The 20402-nt window shown below is 37.4% G+C and overlaps 1 protein-coding gene across 3 annotated transcripts in view; it reads right to left on the reverse strand.

Moving 5' to 3' along the window:
* The window catches only part of LOC122835809 (polypeptide N-acetylgalactosaminyltransferase 18-like), a 131271-nt gene that overhangs the window by 51669 nt on the left and 59200 nt on the right, over positions 1-20402 (reverse strand). For 2 of the 3 annotated variants that reach the window (XM_044125173.1, XM_044125172.1), the window contains exons 2-4: positions 8046-8253; positions 7808-7974; positions 2964-3150 (exon numbers count right to left, since the gene is read on the reverse strand). In XM_044125173.1, the coding sequence (XP_043981108.1) occupies positions 2964-3150; positions 7808-7974; positions 8046-8253 (562 nt within the window). Of the gene's footprint in view, positions 1-2963; positions 3151-7807; positions 7975-8045; positions 8254-14595; positions 14742-20402 lie in introns of those variants that run through there. The other variant, XM_044125174.1, reaches the window with a different exon arrangement.

The raw sequence follows: 20402 nt of genomic DNA on the forward strand, positions 1-20402 counted from the left end.
TTTGCAAAGATAAACTTTCAAAAATTTTTTTTTTGTCAAATTAATTAAAGTCTTTGAATTAATTTGCATCTGCTTGACATTTTTAGCTTAATCTTATTTTTAAGTTAAAGTTTGAGGTAAATTCTACATGATATTCCATTTTTAAACTCCAGGATTTCAATATGCTCAGTTAAACTTTTTATACATACTTCTTTCTTGTTCTTTATTTGATGTTTTAGAAAAGAATAATGGACTTGATTTTTACAATATTGAGTATCAAAGTATTCTATTTTGAATCTGAAGATGAATATTTTTTTTAGACTTTAATGAAAAACCGCAGTGTGAAGAGGTAAAATGATCATTGTCCAACTATTTGCAAATGCAACATTTCCTAGCAAGTTAATGAAAAGAAAACAAGAATGAATGATTAGCATCCACCCATCAGCAATCACCATGACACTAAGACAGACAGGCAGTTTAGAAAGACAAAGTAACGCATTACGTATTGCAGGCAGCAAACTTAAAACCAGAGAGTTTCAAAACCAATTTGATTCCTGTTTGAAACATTGACATCAGATTGTCCCTGGATGACAGCTAATTTGAAAGTCAAAGATGACACTTCTCTGCTTTCTCTATGTGACAGACAGGTTTTTATATCTTTCTTTGACAAGATGCCCTAGTCTACCATCCCACAACAACCCTCCTATGTTATGTCACTTTGTAACTCTATTGCAGTACGTCTTTATGAGCTACACACTGAACTGTTAATTTTATGGACTCTACAGGCACGAATGTCATGCTTGAGCGAGCAAGGATTATGTGTAAGTTTGCTAAACTTTCTTTTTTTGCATTAAAATGGTACACTGGCAACACTTCCCTCCATGCTGCTCAGGACCACGTCAATTCATCACCATGAAAAAAAAACAAAAAACAACTCCTGACTGATGTACTCAAAACTCTCTGTAAACCTCTGATTATCCTCCAAATCAAGAAATATACATTTCGCTTTCTGAAATGAATGGCAAAACATTTTTAACTTTTTCAAGATGGCCTATTTTTTTTCCTGCTGTATGTATTTACAATCAATTTTCAAACTAATATTATCTGAAAATCGTCACAAAAGCTGATTCATGGAGTTCCAAAACTTGCTGTTGGATTATGACCCAATTTTAAGGGCCCACTGAAAACAGGCACCACAATTACTTTGAAATATCTATTTTTTGAAAAATAGCAAGTGTCCAGTTGTTATGATTATGTTTAAAACTGATGTTTTGGTAACTAGGTCCAAGTTATGCAGATTAATCAAAGTTCCTTCTTTTCAATGATTTGCTTCCAACCCCACATATTCATCCACCTTATTGTATCTCATGGTGCTATCATCCTATTTTGCATAAGGAAAATTTGTTAAGATGACAGGAGAGTCACAGATAAAAGCATCGAAGATAATAGAGGATTAGCGTGATAACAGCTAGACAATCACTCTGACACAAAACACCCTGTAATTACTTGTGTTTGACTCAGAATAGGCAACACTGCAGATAATTACAATGAGGGGAAAAAAAGATAATTAGAAGATCCGGCAATCAGTTCTTGGAGGCTAATTATACAGCAATTTCTCAATTTCCACAAAAAGTGATAATTCTGAGTAAATACAAAATCTGCGAGGGAGTGGGCGTGCTTCAGAGCATGGAGGATGAAGGATTAAGACGAAGTTGTTAGCAAAGGAAGAAAAATGAAAGTAAGAAGAACTCGAGGGGCAGGGCTCACCATTTCTTCATTCCTCAGCGTGTATTCGGCTGTGTTTGTTTGACTGCTAATAATGCTGGCACGAACGCAGCTCCAACTCATCCGCAGACAATCGGCACCAAACCAATAAATATTTCAGCGCAATTTCTTTTTAAAAGACATATTAAAAGTGTTATAATCAAGCTGTGCTCTTTTGCGTCTCTGCCAAGAAGGATTTCATTAGTCACAGACCAGAACCCCCACAGTAGCGCCATGTAGGAGGTTCGCGTGGGATCTGTGTGTATGAAGAGGTGCGTATACAGAGGGAGAGAGTAAGGGATAAAGGGCTTGTGTGGGTGTTAGAGTAGCAGGGTTAGGAACCTTGTAAGTGTCTCTTTTCTAATCTGGAACACAGCAGCCAACAAATGCTCTTTTGGATCGAACCCAGACACTATAATGTAATGCGAGCGAGAACGCCTGCTCTGCTTGCACAAGTGTGCTTGGGAGCAAACTGTGTGCATGCTTGTTACTCTGATTCGAGCATGAGAGTGTGATATTTTTTGGGCTGTCAGACTGATTAACATGGACAAAGCCCTGTTGTTGTAGCAGAGTATTTTCAAGGGGGGACCCCGAGGTGAAGATGGTGCCAGAGTAAAAAGAAACCGACATGAAATCTGTGTGGAAAGAGAAAATGGCACTTAAAATGTTAGAGAGCCTGAGCAGCCTCATCACCATGACAGATGAAACATAATAAGCAATGTTAATAGGGGCAGTAATTAACTACTGCTTTGTAATTCAGTCTTTAATGGATTCATTAGGAAATATTCCTGCTTTCTGTCATCGTCCTTGTCTTGGTACGGTTGGCTGGTATTATTCTACCATCTTCTCAGGAAGCGTTCAGAACAAGAAGAATTTATTCTGAACATCACGTATTTGCTTTTTGTTTCCTGTACGACAAATTATCCCACTCCTATAAGTCTCCCACTAATCTCCCACTGTTTCCTTGAAATATATGTTCTGTTTCTTCTCTGCTACATTTGGTTTCATCCATGATCTTTATCTGTTGTGCAACCCTTTGAGCAGAAGAGCCATCAATGTGGAAGGTGAAAAAAATCTTATGTCAAGTCATTCATAGGACTGTCCTGATCCAGGTGGACAGTTACAGATAATAAACTCTAATAGATTCAATTTGTTCAAATAGAATGGCTAAGCCAAACAAAGAATGATTTATTTCCCTTTCCGTGAAATCCTCTGCTCACCATCCAGTGTTGAATTCTACGTGTGCGTCGAATAGAGCAACCACAGGAGCAGTGGCCACCCTCCATCCGCTGACTCTGGACCGGATCAGTCCTTCCTGCTTGGCGTGGCGGACCACTTTGATGAACCCCGGGCCATGCTGAGCGTTTGTCTCGTCCACAAAGCTCTGCAAGTGCTCCTTCAGCTCCACTAAAAAGACAGAAATACAGAAACATACCTTGACGTCAGGCTGAAGTTATTGAACCTTGTTTAAACACCGATCTGATCGGTTTTATTGACTCGCATAAATCCAAAACATAAGGTTGGCTGAAATATCTTAAAACACAACATTTCCGGCCCCAATCTACAGAGATTAAAGAAGAGATGACAAACACTGTCATTGACATCATTATTGGGGTCTTTTTTCATACATGTTTTCATAATGCACAGGCACTGAAAAACACAGACATATACACACTGGCCACAGAATATTTTCATTTCCTAGTTATGATTCTTCAGTGTAATCGTACCTACAGGCTATGGTCGCTGTCATATTCTCTGTATTCGTTAATACCATCAGCCTGGAAGCTCCAGAATGTCCTTGCCTTAACGAGCAGCCGTGTGTTTCTGACCTGGAAGTAACATGGATCCATTGCAAGAGATTGGAGTATCACAGGAATCGCCTCATTGTGTGCGTGTACTCCCAGACATATAATATTCAGATTAACTGTAAATGTAATGCACTCTATTTTTAAACTCCGAGTTGCCATTGCCAAAGGTACAGAAAAATAAATTATCACTTACAATTTTGGATAGTAATAAAAATAAAATGCTATGTTTAGTTTTACTTGCCAGACAGTGGCAAGTGTTGGATGTTCAAAATCACAAGGTAGATTGGAGTGGAGTAATAAATACAGATGACTGCATACCAAAAAGCCAGAGTGTTAATGTTAAATATATATATATATTTTTTTAAATCAAATTAATTTTATTATGACGTCAGAAGGATTTATCTTCTGAGAACATAAAGCTTTTCAGCAGGAGGCATGGCGTGCTCTAAAATGTCCTGCTAGATGACGGTGTTGACAGTGGACTTCAGAAAACCCAGGTGTCCAACATTAGCAGAGGACATGGTACCACAAATCATGACTGACTGGAAACTGCACACTGAATTTCAAACAACATAGATTCTGTCTCTCTCCTGTAAAGCAATTTACATCTGAAAAAATGACACTTTGTGGTCTCTTGTTCCTTGTGAAACTTTTCCTACCTCTGCTTTTTTCCCTCTAAACTTTTTATAAATACAGCACTCTATAAAACAATAAGCTTCTTTAGTAGAGAAATTTTGCAGGTTACCCTACGTAGGAGGCGTCAATGACCGGACATCCCTTTTCCTGTGTAGCACAGGTTTGTAAAACTTTTGCAGTTGAGGGCCATTTAGTTGATTAATGATCGGTACTATGCATCTCCAATCATTTTTTTCACAATATTCTGATTTCTGAAACCCTTTTCTATCACCTGTGAGCTGCAATCATCAAAAACAAAAACAAAAAATGCTTGAAATGTTTCACACTGCAGGATGACACATCGTAGATTGAAATCAGTACATAATTTATTGATTTCACTTTATGAATTAAGTGAAAAATATTGAGCCTGTCCACTATATTTTAACTGAGATGAATCACTAGACATAAGTGGATAATTTTGCTATCAGAGCTTTTTCCTGACCAAATTTACTTTATCCAAAGACACTCCAAATCAAAATATTTCTGGCATTTTGATTTGGAAAATTATAAAAACATGTCTAGCATTTTCTAGTATTGCTGCTTTTGTAGTTCTTTATATTTTTGGTAAACAAATTAATTTTAGTGCTGCTAAGCCAGAAACTGCAACATCAGCATTTAAACCACTCATCTTAAGGTGAAAATATATGAACTGGGATTGGCTGTACTCTGAACACTTGACTCCCCCATGACAATTAATCCTTTATTTTTCATAGACCCAGGATTGTTGACCGCTGCTGGTAAAATACTGACAGCTCAAAGCTTTTCAACACACACACACACACACACACAAAAGAAAAAGAAAAAAAAACAAGGCATCTTTTTCAAACAGGTTTGTGATTCCAAAAGTGTTTTTTAATGTCCTTGATAATTTACTACTTACTTGGCAGTGCACAGTAAGTGCTCTTGCATTTCCACCAGCCTTAGCTAATTTGTCTTAATTACACCATGTAGATCAATAAGCAGAATTTATTTTTAAGCTCTCACTTTTCTTCACCTATCTTGATTGTTACTTACCACCATCCAATTGAAAGTGACTGCAAAGCAAGATGATTAAGTCACATTTCTTAGAGAATTATAAATACTTGTAATGAATTAGTAGAGAATAATTTGAGGAAATTGATGAACGTATTTATCCCACCAGTTGCTACACTAATCAGCATTCAGCTATGTGCAGCTACCATAACTAAACCGTGATATATTGTATTACAGAAGAACAGAGGGGCAGTGGGAGACCCATAAAATCTGCAGGCGATGTAGCAGAGACAGATTTCTCATAATAGTAATTATAGATTTGGCAGCTATGAAATACAATATGCTCCACAGAACGTGGAACAATTAATAACACTGGCCCAGAAACTGAACATCACATCCAGGCCTTGACTGCAACTGTCTTAGCAAGTTTTTTTTATGTTTTCACACACTACTGGTGAAGCTAATGCCCACTCATGTCCTAATTTAGCACATGGCCTAAAGCAGAAAATACAATAATCACTAAATGAAATACAAAACTTTGTTGCAGTAGCTTACCTGAAGAAGCCAGCACTTAATTGGACTCACGGACTGGATCGTTGCATTTTAATGTGACAATAAAGTCTTTAATTTCTTTGGGGGGGATTTAATCAGTTTCTGTTTGATTATGCATTGGCAGTAATGCTAAGTGGAATACTGCAAGTTCGTCTGTGGATTACAAAGACTATTCTGTGGCATTAGAAAAAAGTTTTTTCTTTCTTTTTTTTTTTTTTTTTTAGCCATTCATCTTTTATTATTGTTAACACTATTTTATTTTTCAGTCATCCAGAGGTGGACTTGCTTTAGTGCAGGGATCTCAAACTCCAGTACTCGAGGGCCACAGTCCTGCAGTTTTTAGATGTGCCACAGGTACAAAACACTGGAATGAAATGGCTTAATTACCTCCACCTTGTGTAGACCAGTTTTCCAGAGCCTTAATTATTCTATTCAGGTGGTGCAGCAGAGGCACATCTAAGAGTTGCAGGACTGCGGCCCTCGAGGACTGGAGTTTGAGACCCCTGTTTTAGTGCTTTGGATCACTGTTATACTGTATAACCTAAGTGCCAAAGGGGTGTCCTAAGTGTGCCCCAGAGGCAATTTGTCACCCTTATACAGATTCTGTGCGGCTCCTGGCTGCAATTTAAAAATGACACTAATTTGGCACTCCAGCACAGGCGGTTAATTTAGAGGAAGAATTTTATTTTCAATTAAGGCAAACTTGTTGGAGATATTCTAAAACTGTGGTAAAATGGAAAATGTTAGGAACAAAGTTGTCATCTTTTACCACAGTCTATTTAATTTCATAGTAAATAGGATCACGACTAGCCAGTGACTTTTACTGAAAAACAGGCTTTGATGCACCCAAATCTGCTTTTAATTAACTTGTTAACCTTCACTAAATACAGAAAGCTTATTCAGAGAAAGAGTTATCCAAACTCTGTTTTTACTACTCAGAACAGACATTTTTTTCCCCATTGTTTTTAAATAAGGAAGGGATGAATTAACTTTTTACACATTGCTTACTTTTAGTCCACTGTAAAAATAAGCAAACAATTTAAAAAAGGAGGTCATTAGTTGTCCCTCTTCTCCACCAAATTGAAATGGTTCTAAATGTCCAGGTATGGACTGGCCCAGACTATGTTTGATTCCTCTGCATCATAAATCTATGTCTGACCAACAAATTAGGGAGTTAAGATGATTTTAATTGTCTCCACAGGAATAAATACTTTGAGAAAATTGGTTGGCTTGTACTCTCTGTGAGGAAATGAAGTGAACAAATTGCAGTATTGTAAAAGTTAGAATCCACTTTTATCCTTTTAGTACTTGTAAAAATGTTTTGACACAATACTTGTTTTTAATTGCAAAGTAGCTGCTTTCTTACTAATGCACCACTTCCACACTTCGACACGGATGACTGTGTTGAATGTGTGGGCAGTCAGGATAGTGGGCAACAAACCAAAACATTGTGAGGCATCGTGGCTATCCACATGCAGCTCCAATTAATTATGTGAATACCAATTAGATTGGAATTACAGTATAATGAGAAAATAATGATCAATTCTAGAGGGGAAATTAATCTTTTTCCCAGTCCAAGTAGTCCAAACTCATGTTTCTTTGCAAAAATTTCCACATTTTTATCCTTCCAACATCAGGATGAGGGAGACGGTCTGTGTCATTATTTGCTATTCCTGCCAGTTACTCCTGGGAAATCTGAGGCTACCCAGTTATAACAGTACAAGAGGGAAGAATAACCCATCCTCCACCATCCGCAACTACAAGCACACGGGCTGGATATAAAGTAGTGCAATAAATCCATATGTCAGCAAAGAAATATTGGCAAGGCTGTAAAGTGTATTTTGCTAACTCACAATAATTGGTTTTAGGACAAAGAAAATCATTCCAAACAGAGTTATCCAAATACAAGACATCTTCTTATGTGAAGCATAATGGGCCTCCAGGCAGACCAGAGATTTAAATGAGTCGACATTCTGTCTTTAAACCAAAAAAACAATGTTATTGCTGAAATGGAGCATATCAAAAAGAAGATCAAGAAAGAGGTTCAGGATTCTTACAGCTGTTACTGTTGTCGTCCACGAGTATGATCTCTTTAAGGAGGTAGGACGGTGTCCTCTGGATGACCGTGTGAATGGAGCGTAATAAAACTGACAGCGCCTCGTTGACAAAGATGAAGATTACACTGAGCTGAGGAAGGTCTGACGAATAAGACATGTTTCTGCATCTGAAGAGAAGGAAAACAGAGATTCAGATGCTTCACTGTCTGAATAACAGCACAATTTAAGGTGGACTGACCCGTCCGGTCGTAAATCTGGAATGGGCCTGGTGAGGGAGATGCGGTCGCTCAGGTAGCCGTTGTATCCGAAGTAACGGAACTTTTTGAGCGCGACGCGTCGGCTCTCTGGGCCCAGGTCACGACCCCAGTGATTGAACAGTGAGGCGGCGGGGTCTGCGGCAGAGTCTGAGGAAGACGCTGCTTCTTCACCGTCCTTCGGGGGGGTTTCTGTGGAAACACACAAGGAAAAAGTTTTTAACATGTTTTTAACAACGTATTTGTCCATACAAGCTGCTGCCTTTTTCAGCATTGTAAGATAGTGTTAAGAACTGACTGGAAAAATAAATGTCTTTCAGCTCTATTAGGGATGCCTCCATGGGAGAATAATATTCTGACTAAGCGTTAAGTAGGCTTTGTGGTTTTCATGAAAACCTGCTTACTTAGAGCTTGAGGGATAATGTAAGCAACATGAGGGAAAATGTTCAAACCCAAATGCAATTTGAGGTGACAGGGAATTTCATTGTCACAACAAACAACGTTGGCAGGTCTATTTGTGCAGAGGCGTACACAAAAACTCTAACATGACCAGTGTAATACCTCTTTTTTTTTAATGAGCACTGCAAGCCTGATTTTCATTGCTATGTGTGAAGCAGTAAGCTGTTTACTTTACATGATTAAGAACAATAAAATCACAAACAATGCTTAAATCCTCCATGAAAGCAGCTAATTTCAAATCCAACAGAGCTTACTAGGTAGTTTCTAATATTATACATGCTTTGGTTAAAAATAGCAGCATGAAAAGAGAACAGCAGCCTGGAGATATTCTAGCACATTACTTGGTAGCAAACATGGGGATTGGCAGAAATAAAAAAATAAAAAAACAGGCAAGTGTTAGAAGAATTTGAATGTTGTGGTTTGTTATTTTTGGAAAAAGGTGATAATCTGAGAGTGAATATTCAAGAACTAAGACACGGGGAAACCTCTTACACAAGAGCACTGATGCAGTCACAGGAAATGTGTTGAAAAGCTGACTGAATAAAAACCACAAAGCCATTTTATTTCAGTAGAAACAACATTATACCCTCTTAAAAATTTAAGGACAAATACATCCTTTAATTTTGGCACATTTATTCTGTGGGGAACCCACATTAAAAGCATAGCTTTATTCTTTTGGTTGATATTTTATGAAATCACAAGCTCATTGCAACTTTTAATGGCACCCTTAAGAATTCATGTAATATAAATTTAAACTGGAGCGCTTTTCTCATTTACACTTCTTAAGTTCTTAATGATTTGTTCTGGAACTTTTTAGTTATCCAAAACTTTCTGCTTCCCCTGGTAATGAATGTCTCTTAGTGCCTTTTCACCACAGCAAAGAAACAAGAACATGTCAGCCAGGTGAAGCAGATGAGTGAGGATCTGTGATGGAACAGCTGGCCTTTTTGTCTTCCATAGGTCCTGGAGACCCAGAGAGAAGGATGGCATGGACTTCTAGGACCTTTAAAATTAAAAATCTGTTTGATCTTTTTAGAAAACTGACAATGGGTTATCACTATAGGAAAAAGATCAAATTATGCAGCCAAAATCAATGCAAAAATTGTTCACTAGACATAAAATCAACAACCTCTCTCCCCAGAACTACATCATAATGAACACTTGTGGTTTGAGGGAAAATGAAGAGTCCAGGAGTTTCATCCTGTTACAATTTTAATTAACCAACACTGACTCATAAGCAGTTTAGGATTATACTTATATGGATTTTTGCATGGATCTGTTGAGTACCAACAGTAACAATAGGCAGCATGAAAACCTTTCACACGCACATCTCATGAGTGATAAAATTGTTATTGGAAATCTGCTTTACTTTTCATATGCAGTTACAGATATAATGATAATGTTCACAGCAGAATTGGCTTCCGATACATTTCATTAGCGCAACACATAATTTTGTTACTGCTACAGCATCACAGAGGAATAAGATTCAACAAGATCCAGTGACCAGATGTTACGTGCCAAGATGAAAGCTTTGAAAATGTACAGTATAATGTTAACATGAATGCTACTTAGAAATTAAATTAAGTGATGTACTTCTGTGTCGTTCACAAGACCCCAGCAGTTTGGAGTGACAGCTGTGCTTGTTTTTTTTTTCTGCATTTAATTAGCAAGAGTATCATTTTAAACTCATGCCAGCTTGAATCTTCTGTTGTATGCAACAGTGCACAACTAACACTGGAACCAAAATGATGCGTGTCTTTCTAATTCTGCAACAAGACACATATACGTGAACATTACTCCCATTAGGGGGAGTAATGCATCTGCATGTACTCAATTCAGTCTGATTTGTAAAATAAAAACAAATGAAAAACAAATGCGTAGCATTTAAAAAGTCAGCAGCAATCAATCTCACAGGACGGTGATATGAGTTAAACTTATATTCAGCAATGTCAGCAACTATGATTGAAAATCCGATATCAGATTTGTGCATGTGGGCCTAAATTGAAACCGACCAGATTAATGAACAACATGCTGGCAAACTCTCTAGTGCAGTGGTCCCCAACCTTTTTAGTACAGCGGACTGGTCAACCCTTCGTAAATTTTCTGCGGACGGGGGTGGAGGTGAGAGGGGGTACGCGTTGTAAGGATCGAGGCCGATGAAGTTGTTTCTTACTCATTCTGCATCATGTTGGCGCGCAAAACGTAACAGACAGCATCCGGTTTAGGATTTTCTAAATAAAAGCTCCTCCAGAATCAATACTTAGAACGGACATATTTAATTATTTCTACCAATTGGTAGGACCGGTACCGGTCCGCGGCCCGGTGGTTAGGGACCACTACTCTAGTGCATTAAACAGCAACAACAACTGTTTAGAAAGATATGCTTAAGTAACTGTTAAGAATGAAATAAATTAAACCTAAAGTTTAAATTTAATTTGTATGTGATATTAAGGTTCAGACTTAAATCAGACCTCACATCCTTTTTTCTTTTTTAGTTTTTCTGCCCTCAGCCATGACTGCAAAATGCCTTTTCCCTTTCTAAGCTCAATGGCTTTTTTATTAGTTTGAAGAGAGGCACTTCCACCTCTGCCAATGACGTGCTTAATGCTCTCCTGTGTGAAATGCTACCTCCCTCGAAGGCCCCTCGCAGTCTCATAATCAGAATCCTAAAAGCTCTGCAAATGGCTGGTCCTCCATTTCTCTGAATAGCGAATCACTAAAAGTTTTAAGGACTTCTAAGCTGCTCTATTTTGTCCTGCATTTTCACTTAATATGAGCCATTTATATTTAATGAAGCTTTTAGTTGATGCATTGTGCTTTTGAGAAAAAAAACAAAAAAACTTTGCCTTCATGTGTCCAACAAACTTCATTATTATTTTATGTGAACCAGGATTAAGTTCCTCACATATCTGGAGGGCACATTGTAGAAGTCAGGAGGAATCAAGGGGGAAAGTGTTGAAGTCGTATGTGTGCGTTGTACTGCACCTTCAGGAGAGTTTGAAGAAATAGGTGTTCAGACATGAAAGTGAAAATCTCTACTCATCAAATGAGAATAATATATTTTGCAGTTACTAAACGTAAACATGTCTTTTTTTTTTTGTACAAAAATCATTTCACATTGTAATGTTTTTGGTGTAAAATGTGCAAACCAGAAGACTTAAGTTTTGCTTCTCCACTCGTATTGCAATGCATGCAAAATGCTTGTAAAGGCTGAAGTAGTAATGTCTACATGCAAAACATTCAAACAGACCTCATTAAAACAAGACTTGGTGTAAATAGTTCCCTAATTATTAGCAGTTTGCTGCAAAGTCAATTAGAGTTTATTAATAGTGATATTGATATTTAGCTTTTTCTAGTCTGTTTCATCACTTTCTAGTTTATCGGACACTTTATCAACTATAAAAAATTTTTAATTGAATTCAGTGTGACTGATATGTAATACAATAAATAAATAAAACTCGTAATAGATAAGATTTGTCACAGTAGTGTAAAGACATAGTTTTATTTTTTTTTACATTTTCCTAATAACTACTTTATATAGCTTTGTTGCAACAAATAAATGTTATGTTTAAATTTGCTTTGCACCCCAGCCAATAAGGAAGTCTAGAAATGCATTGTGGGTAGCAGGTTATATCAGCGGAATTTGATCGATTTTGAAGAAAAAAGAAGAAAAAAAAGAAAAACTAAGGTCAAAGCAGCAGAAGATTCTCTTAAAGAAAAAGAAAACCAAAACTGGACTAAGAAAAACATCTGAGGATGAATTTTCCAAACAGAGAGTCTGAGGAGCATAAATCTGTATTTTAGAAAGATCAACAGGAAGTCTCTAAATCAGCCATTTCTGATCCGAACCCAACTATTTTTAAGAACTGGGAATATGTTAATATTGGTTTGCCTCTCACTTGAAGTAACTTTTTTTTTCCAACAGCATCTATAAGAGATCAATTGGAAACTGTAAATTTCTGTTGAGATGGTCATTTAGACTGCTTTAGTTCTTTTAATGTTGTTCAAGCAACATTTTTTGAAATCTAAATAAAGAGTCGGTATCATTCAAACCTTAGGAACTGTGGTTTTATATATATCTGATGTACTAAAATGCACGCTGATCATTTTCATTTTATTTGTCTCTCAAGTTAACAGCATTATTTCCTACTGCATACATTCATCTTCTACCAAAATACAGAGTAGATATAAGCACGCACTTTCTAAGATGCACTTAAGCCACAAGAAACTCAAATTATGTCCCTGGGAAAAAGGAAAAAAAAACAACAAAAAACCACAAACATTTCTCTTCTTTTTCTTGGTCTTCATCTCAGTTTTGTATGATCCAACATTAAGAATCACAGATCAGCGAGCTCATGTGTTTGCATCAGCATTCATGAGGTGCTTTGCATTGTATAATAAATGTGTGGGTGTGAAGAGTGTTAGATGAGGCTGATTCATGAGTGCACATTTCCAGTGGCACAGTGATTTACAAAAGAAACACTGCCTGCAGATATGTGCATGCAGAGTGTTATAAATCTGATTTCCCCATCTAGAGTATGTTGGTTTGAGTTTTTGTGCCTGTGTACACTCTGATATTTTCCTGAGCTGTGCTATATAAATAAGTAACCTCCTCTGGTTCTTTACAGTTGCCTTGATATTTTTCTTTAAATAGAGAAAATAAAAAAAATCTAATGTACTTTTTATAGATGAAGAACACCTTGCTCATGGTCGACTTTAACAGCAGTCTGGACTGCATTGTGGCAGCAAACAGTGTGACCGTGGACTGTTAGTCTTGGGTGGGAAATGCGTTCCACATCAATGTCTACTCAGCAGTATTTACATCCAGACACACACAGCACACATGGAGCGCGCAAATTCCTCACAAATAAAAGACCGAGATGAAAAACCTGGAAATAAATCTTAATAATTCGACAAAGTCAGCTTTCCTCATTGGCAAAAGGACCGGAAAATATAGCCGAGCATAATAAATGAGACGTCAATGCTATTTGAATAATTAAAAACGGAGGCACAAGAACAAACAAACAAATCAAATAAAACCAAAATGGTAATGAGTGAATTAAAGGCGGAGGATCAAGGAGAGCAGCAAAATAAAAGTGCCGACAGGTTGCTGAGGGAGGTGCGAGGGAGTGACGAAGAGGAGGAACGGCAGGCCGAGAGACGAAGAAAACAGGAGAATAAAGCAGTTGTGACAGAAGGTATTCATCTCCAGGCATCTGTAAACCCGGCGACTCTGAGCTCCGTCACATCAGCTTGCAGAGACACCCTCTTTTATAAGCTCAGGCACCAAGACAGCTCCCTGTCTACACGCATGCACACACACATCCCTCCTGTAGATCCAGGAGCATCAAGTCCAGGCTACCCACGACGTAATGGATTCAAAACAGGCCGGGTGACAGAGTTTCACCTTGTCCACAAGTCATTTGACGAAGAATTGACAAGCTACTGGCTCAGCAGGTTGGAGGCTGCACGCTGTGAAACAGCTTTCAACCCCGGAGCCCGAACTGTGGCGTGGTGGCAATCATGACTGCTGCAGCTGGATCGAATTAATCATGACTAACACCAAGAACTAGTACTGCAAAACGGGGGCTTTAGGTTTAGGAGGTTTGGTGCCACAAAGCGAGATTTAATCAGGAATGTCACAATGTCAGTATATGCTGGACCAGAGTATATTCCGAGGTAATACATCTGACATGTAGAACAGTCAGGCATTAAGAAAACAACTGTTGTAAGAAATAAATATATATATATAAAAAAGACACTTATAGCATTTTTTAAGGTTAAGATTTTTGACATTTTTACAAGAATGCATCTTTATGCGATGAGACAACCGCACTTAAAGGAAAAGTCTGTGTGGCAAGAAATAAAAACAACTTTCCATAAAATTACTTTGATTAATATTAAAAATAATATCCTGGTCATTTCCAAACAGGGCAGTGGCCCTTCAGGACTGGAGTTTGACCTCTGTGACCTACATCTTTCACCTAGAACAAAAGGGAAAAACACTAGGAAAGAAATCAGAATCTTCTACACAGTCTGTGAAAGATGACAATGCTGAAAGAATGTGATATGTACCTATTTTGCTTTTGTTTTCCTCTGCATGCCCCCAAAAAACGCTAAACAAATCTGTCATGCTGTGTGAGTTTGAGGTTGGACCAAAATGCAGATTGGAGATGGGAGCATGGATCATATAGAAAAATGAAAAAAGACAAACTAACAAAAAAAATATCACAAGAATCCAATGCAGAACAAAAAGAAAAAAAACAAACAAACCAGAAAAAGTAACAGGATTAGATGGTAGGATCCAGTCAGAATGAGTTGTATGTACACTAAAGAGGTTGATTACTGAACAAGAAACAGATGGCTGATTAGAAACAGGTTGCAGGTGTGACAAGAGAGAGAGAGTGACACAGGGGGCGAGGGAGAGTTCACAGGGAATTAGGAAATAAATCTAACACTAAATAATAACTAGACCTAAGAAACATAATTAAACCAGAGTAACAAAGAATAACTAGACACGAAATACACAACTGAAATCACTAAATAAGAACTGAGTTAAAGTAAAACAAGCAATTCTGGTCTAATGAAAAAGAAGTTTTCTAAGGAATTCAAAACAACCCAAGATTGTAATAAAAACGCCTAAACAAAACAAAACAAACAAAAAACAGAAATCTCCTTGCTGCCAGGATCCCAGCAGCTGGGTTTGTTTAATCTGAAAGCTACTCCTAGACAGCATTTTCTCCTCGACTTTTTCCTACTCATTGGACAAACTCTGAAATTTTCACTTTATGAATTTAAACTGGAGCTGAAACCTTATCACTATTTTGTGATATGCAATGTGATAGGCACTAAAGCCTCTCTTTGGCAACTTCCGCCTGGATTCTCCGTTCCTTTGTGCTTCCTTTGTTCTTTCATGATTTTTTTTTTTCACACAACTTCAGACATGAAAATGCATAACCATCATGCCTTATACAAATGAAAAGGAATAGTTGTGAAAATGATGAGCCAAACTCTCGCTTAAATTTTTTTGCCAAAGCTCATGCGGCAATAAATGCAACTTTGTTCTCCCTGCATCAGCTCTGCCTACAGGCCTACAATACCATTCAGTTTAGGTTTACTTGTCAAGAATAGATGTGGTTTCTGTGTGATTTGATTTGACACCCCAGGCTCCCTGCTGATCGTCAAGCGCTGACTGGGTAAAAGGTTGATCTGTGGGAGCTCACCATCTGAGCTGTCACTGGAGTTGTGATTGGCAGGTAGAGACAGAGATAAAGTGCGAGATGACAAGCAAGATGCAGAAGGAGGCTGAAACCTTAAAAATAAATTTAAAGTCTACACTGAGCTGTGAAAAAAATCCAAGTATCTCACAGTGTGAGGGCAGAATGTAGTTGCGAGCCACAGATCTGTTTTTGCTTCTTTTTTTTTTTTTTCTTTTACTGTCAGTCAACCAACTAAACACTGACTCACAAACAATCACAGTAAAAAAAATATATTCACACTACCTGAGAACAATTCAAAACAAAGTGTTAGAAATATCTTCTGAGGAGAACTGGGCCTTTAAATGTCTGAGGTGCGATAGAAGAAAGTGCCAGCAAGTTGAACTTCTTTTACTTTAACTCAGTTCTTTCCTTTCTTACAAGGATGTTGGCCTTAGTGCAACGGAGAGAAAGTATAGATATCGGATTTTCCCAGAAGTAGACTCTATAGTGCTTGCATTTGCATTTCGTCTACACATAAAATCTGCATCCCGATAAGTATTCATGTATTGATTTGTGTGTGGGACAGATTCACACAAACAGCTTGTAAGTGTTTAAGACATTAAATGGGACATGAGGCTGATTTGTTAAACAGCAAAGCGCGGATGTCAAACCGCTCAATTAGACCTCTGCACATCCTCCGTACACTTTCAAGTCGCACGTCAGATCGCACTGAAACAGTTGCTGCATGGCAGGAACCGATCCCAGCAGGCTTTGCACTTGCTACACAAACACACACCCACACACACCCGAGGATTTGAAAGAATTTGTTTTCGCGAAGAGAATCTCATTTGCTCTGCAAGCCCTGTGACATTATCTCCCTCCGAAAGCTTTTTGTGTTTCAGTATTTAAAGAGGCATCAGGGAAAACACAGGCGATTCATTTGCCTTTTGTACCCACTCCGAGCCCCCTTTAAACTGCACAACAGCTCCTTTTCAAAACACAACAAGCAATGAGTCACAAAAAGAAGCTCTTCAGTTGCTGTTTTTTTTTTTTTGCGGTTTTATGCCATATGAACATCACGCTCCCTCAAGAGTCATTTGTAAAGCGTTGTGATGCTCTCAAGTGGGCAAAACAAAAACTCATGGGTTTTTCTCCGGCGGGACTTCAACACCTTTTGAGCTGCTTTTTGAACAGCGACACAAACACACACCAGAAAGGGTTGATTTCCCAGACTTTAACTTGTTTTCATCTATCGCCCAAAATATGCCCAAAAACATATTTATGTGATTTTATTCATAGATGCTGCATGTGCTGAAAATGACAAATCTAAACCTATGTGCACAGCATCTGTACTTACATGCCATTTTAAGCTTTGATAGGTTATATCAGTCATCCCATTGAAACGTAACAAAGACAAAAAGTGAAAATAATAGATTGTAAATTCATTGTAATTTAAATGTAGATCACAGTAGAACGGATGCTGCAAAGGGACTGGCTAAAGCTAAACTGGGTTATCATTAAATAAACAGGCACTTATAGTTTCATAAACGTGTGAAAGATTATCTGCACAGTTCAGAATGGTTTTTATTCAGGCTAGGTTTGACCAGTTAAAGTGTCTTAGATCTTAGACAAAAGCTGAACAATTGCAATCCTGAATATTTAGAAACAAAATGTCCCTTTTCGTCAAATCAGATAGCAACATCAGTGCTGTTGCATCCATTCTCTGTTGCTTCTGACATAAGGGAACAGAGATAAAACGATGAATTCTTAGAAACCGTCATTCATTAAGTCTTGTTGAAACTTCCACTAAACAAAAGCTTGTTTTACAGAACATTGCAGCCCTATTATTTATCAAAGAAAGAACGCCAAAATGGAACGGCTTTGAGTAAAAACAGCTTTTTGTACAGAGGAGTTCACCTTTGTTGTTACCATGGGATTAAAGAGGGAGCGCTTACCAAATTTACATAATTATTTATATGATTAGCACCCTTATGACTTTAAAAGTCTCAATTAGCGTATTAAATGTTAATGTCAATGGCACTACAGTAAGAAATAAAAACTGTAGAGGTAGAGTTTGTTAGGAAACATGAGCGCACCTCCACTCTCTAAAAACAATATGTCACCGTGACTTGACTGAAGCGGTGCCTTTTGGATAAATGAGCCTAAAGTAGAAATATTTAAACACAACACATCAGCATGTGTGCAGAAAATCAAACTGCTTGTTTGGCAGTGGACACCTTAAAGTCACTTAATAAACATTGAACTGCATTGTTTACCACAGTAGAGCCAAATGAGAAGCTAACAAAAATAGCTGAAGCCAAATTTAGTTAATGAAAGTTATAAAAAAAACTTAGTGCAATACAGGTAAAATAAGTGTTTAATAATTTATTTTTCTTTGTTTAAATATTTCTAAATGGGTAATTGACATAAAGTTGCAACACAGATATTTACAACAACCCAAGTAATCAATGCATGCAAAGAAGTCACAGCAAACTTGTCCACTAAAGAAGGTAAAGGTAAACAATTCAAAAGACACAGGAAGTTGGTTGGATACAAACAAATTAGCAAAAAGCCATATAAAGCCAAGAAGATATTTAAAATCTGTCAGCATTTAGAAAGCATTCTAGCGGCTATTTGCTAATGAAAAGCCGCTGGTTTACTATTAATTGATGATTTACAAAAAGGTGTCTCATTAAAAAATAAAAATTCAAAAGTATTGAACAGGTAATACAATTGGTAGGAAAAGAGACTTTCAAGGAAAAGACTTGCTGTCGCAAAACTCACTGCAATACACTCAATGGCATCTATGAACACTCACTGCACAAGACTCCTCTGCAAAAGAAAAGAATGATACACACTGTTTGAAGTTTGCTGCAGAAGATTTAGGTAAACCAGTAACATGCTGTGAAAATGTAAGACAGAACAAACGTGAACTCTTAACGTTGCACCTCCCCGTAAACATTATGCCAAAAGTGAAGTTTGTAAGTGGTAACATGATGGTGTGGGCTGTTTTACAGCATATTGTACTAGCAGAGTTCATATAAATAAAGTTAGGGTGCTACATATGCTCTGTTATTTTCTGTTCTTGAGTAGTTGCCAGCAGTTTGTATAAATTTTATGTCAACGGTCCAAAAGAAAATATTTAAAACGGGGAAAACGATGCATTTAATAACTATTTTGACCACATCAAGTTATAGTTGAAGAATTTCAAATCTTTTAGTTTATTCACAGTGAAATGTCCCGCCAGACAAAAATGCAAGACAAATTCATAATACATACAATCCGATCTGATATGGGGCTGCATGATGGCAGGATATCTTGGGATGATAATGATAATGGTAAATATTTTGACATCAGTTTCTAAATTTCCACTACAGTACCACTTATGGATTTTGTTCTGTTCTCTCTTTCTCATCTGTGTTTCCATCATTTTGTGACTTTTGGCTGTTTAAACAGCTAAGTGAATAACTCTCCTAAAAATTATATTGCCACATAAATCGGACGTTCAACTATAGTGATATATTGTTCAGTCCAAATGTTTTACAGCCGTCTACTGTACTGATCTTTTACGTACACATCTAAAGTCAGAAAGGAAGCCTGCTAAGGTCCCTTCCTTATAACATTTTAGAGAACTGAAGCTGCTTATTTACTGTCTTTAAGAATAGATTATGCATTTAGGAACCTTACAAAGATGAAAAACAGACTAAAAGTGGGGTGTATTCTTTCCTCTTAAAGGGATTTAGGGGAGACAATTACCTGTTTGCTTTTTCCTAATGTGAGAGGAGAGGATTAGAAATAATGCCATGTCCTGTGCAAAGCCAGAAGCAGAACAGATTCAGCCAAGCTGATCTTAATTACTGAATGCAGAAGAAATAAAGCTCACAAGGCTCTTAGTTCAAAGAACAACCAAAATAAATCTTCAGAAACTTGCTCAGTCTCCATGTATGTTACAAGATGAAACAGATTTGTCAAAATCCCTGATTCACTGACGGAGGATAAGTCTGAGGATGATAACATGGACTTTCATCTCTGGCGTTTGCCACAATTTATTAGCATTCTCAGCTCCTCTGAGCCCAAAACGTAATCCAAGTAATGGCATCACTGACTTTTATAAACATGTTTAAATCAGCCCGCTTGGAAATATATAAATATCATTAACCATGGACTCAAATAAACAACACAACCCTATTTACCAACCTATAAAGGCTGAGAGTATTGACAAGCAGATTAATGGCAAATTTCTATGAAACCAGACAAGCCTGTTATTATCCTTAAAGGAAAATGTATTTTCATGTTTTAACGCCGATGCTTTTCATGACAAAATGATGTCAGAAAGCACGTAAAAGCAGGCATGTGTGCATGTGTTTACCCTGAACCATTTTCTATAGGAGACTGATTATATTAACAATAAAGTTAACAAACATAACTGTGTTGTACATTAACAATAATATTAATATTGTTGTGTCCTCATTTGTCATTTCCAGGTTGCTTTGGGAAAAACAAAATCTGCCAAACACTTAATCATAAACAACTGAGTGGAAAAAAATAAATAAAAATCTCTCCTGATTTTAGAAGTGAAAGCAATGATTCATTCTGCTTCTCTTTGTAACCGGGCCCAGGTTCCCTAAAAGAGAAACTGGCATCCAGATTTAAACCACAATGAGTTTTTATCTAGACCCAGAT

This window comes from Gambusia affinis, linkage group LG08 (assembly GCF_019740435.1).
Source record: "Gambusia affinis linkage group LG08, SWU_Gaff_1.0, whole genome shotgun sequence".
Classification (NCBI taxonomy): domain Eukaryota; kingdom Metazoa; phylum Chordata; class Actinopteri; order Cyprinodontiformes; family Poeciliidae; genus Gambusia; species Gambusia affinis.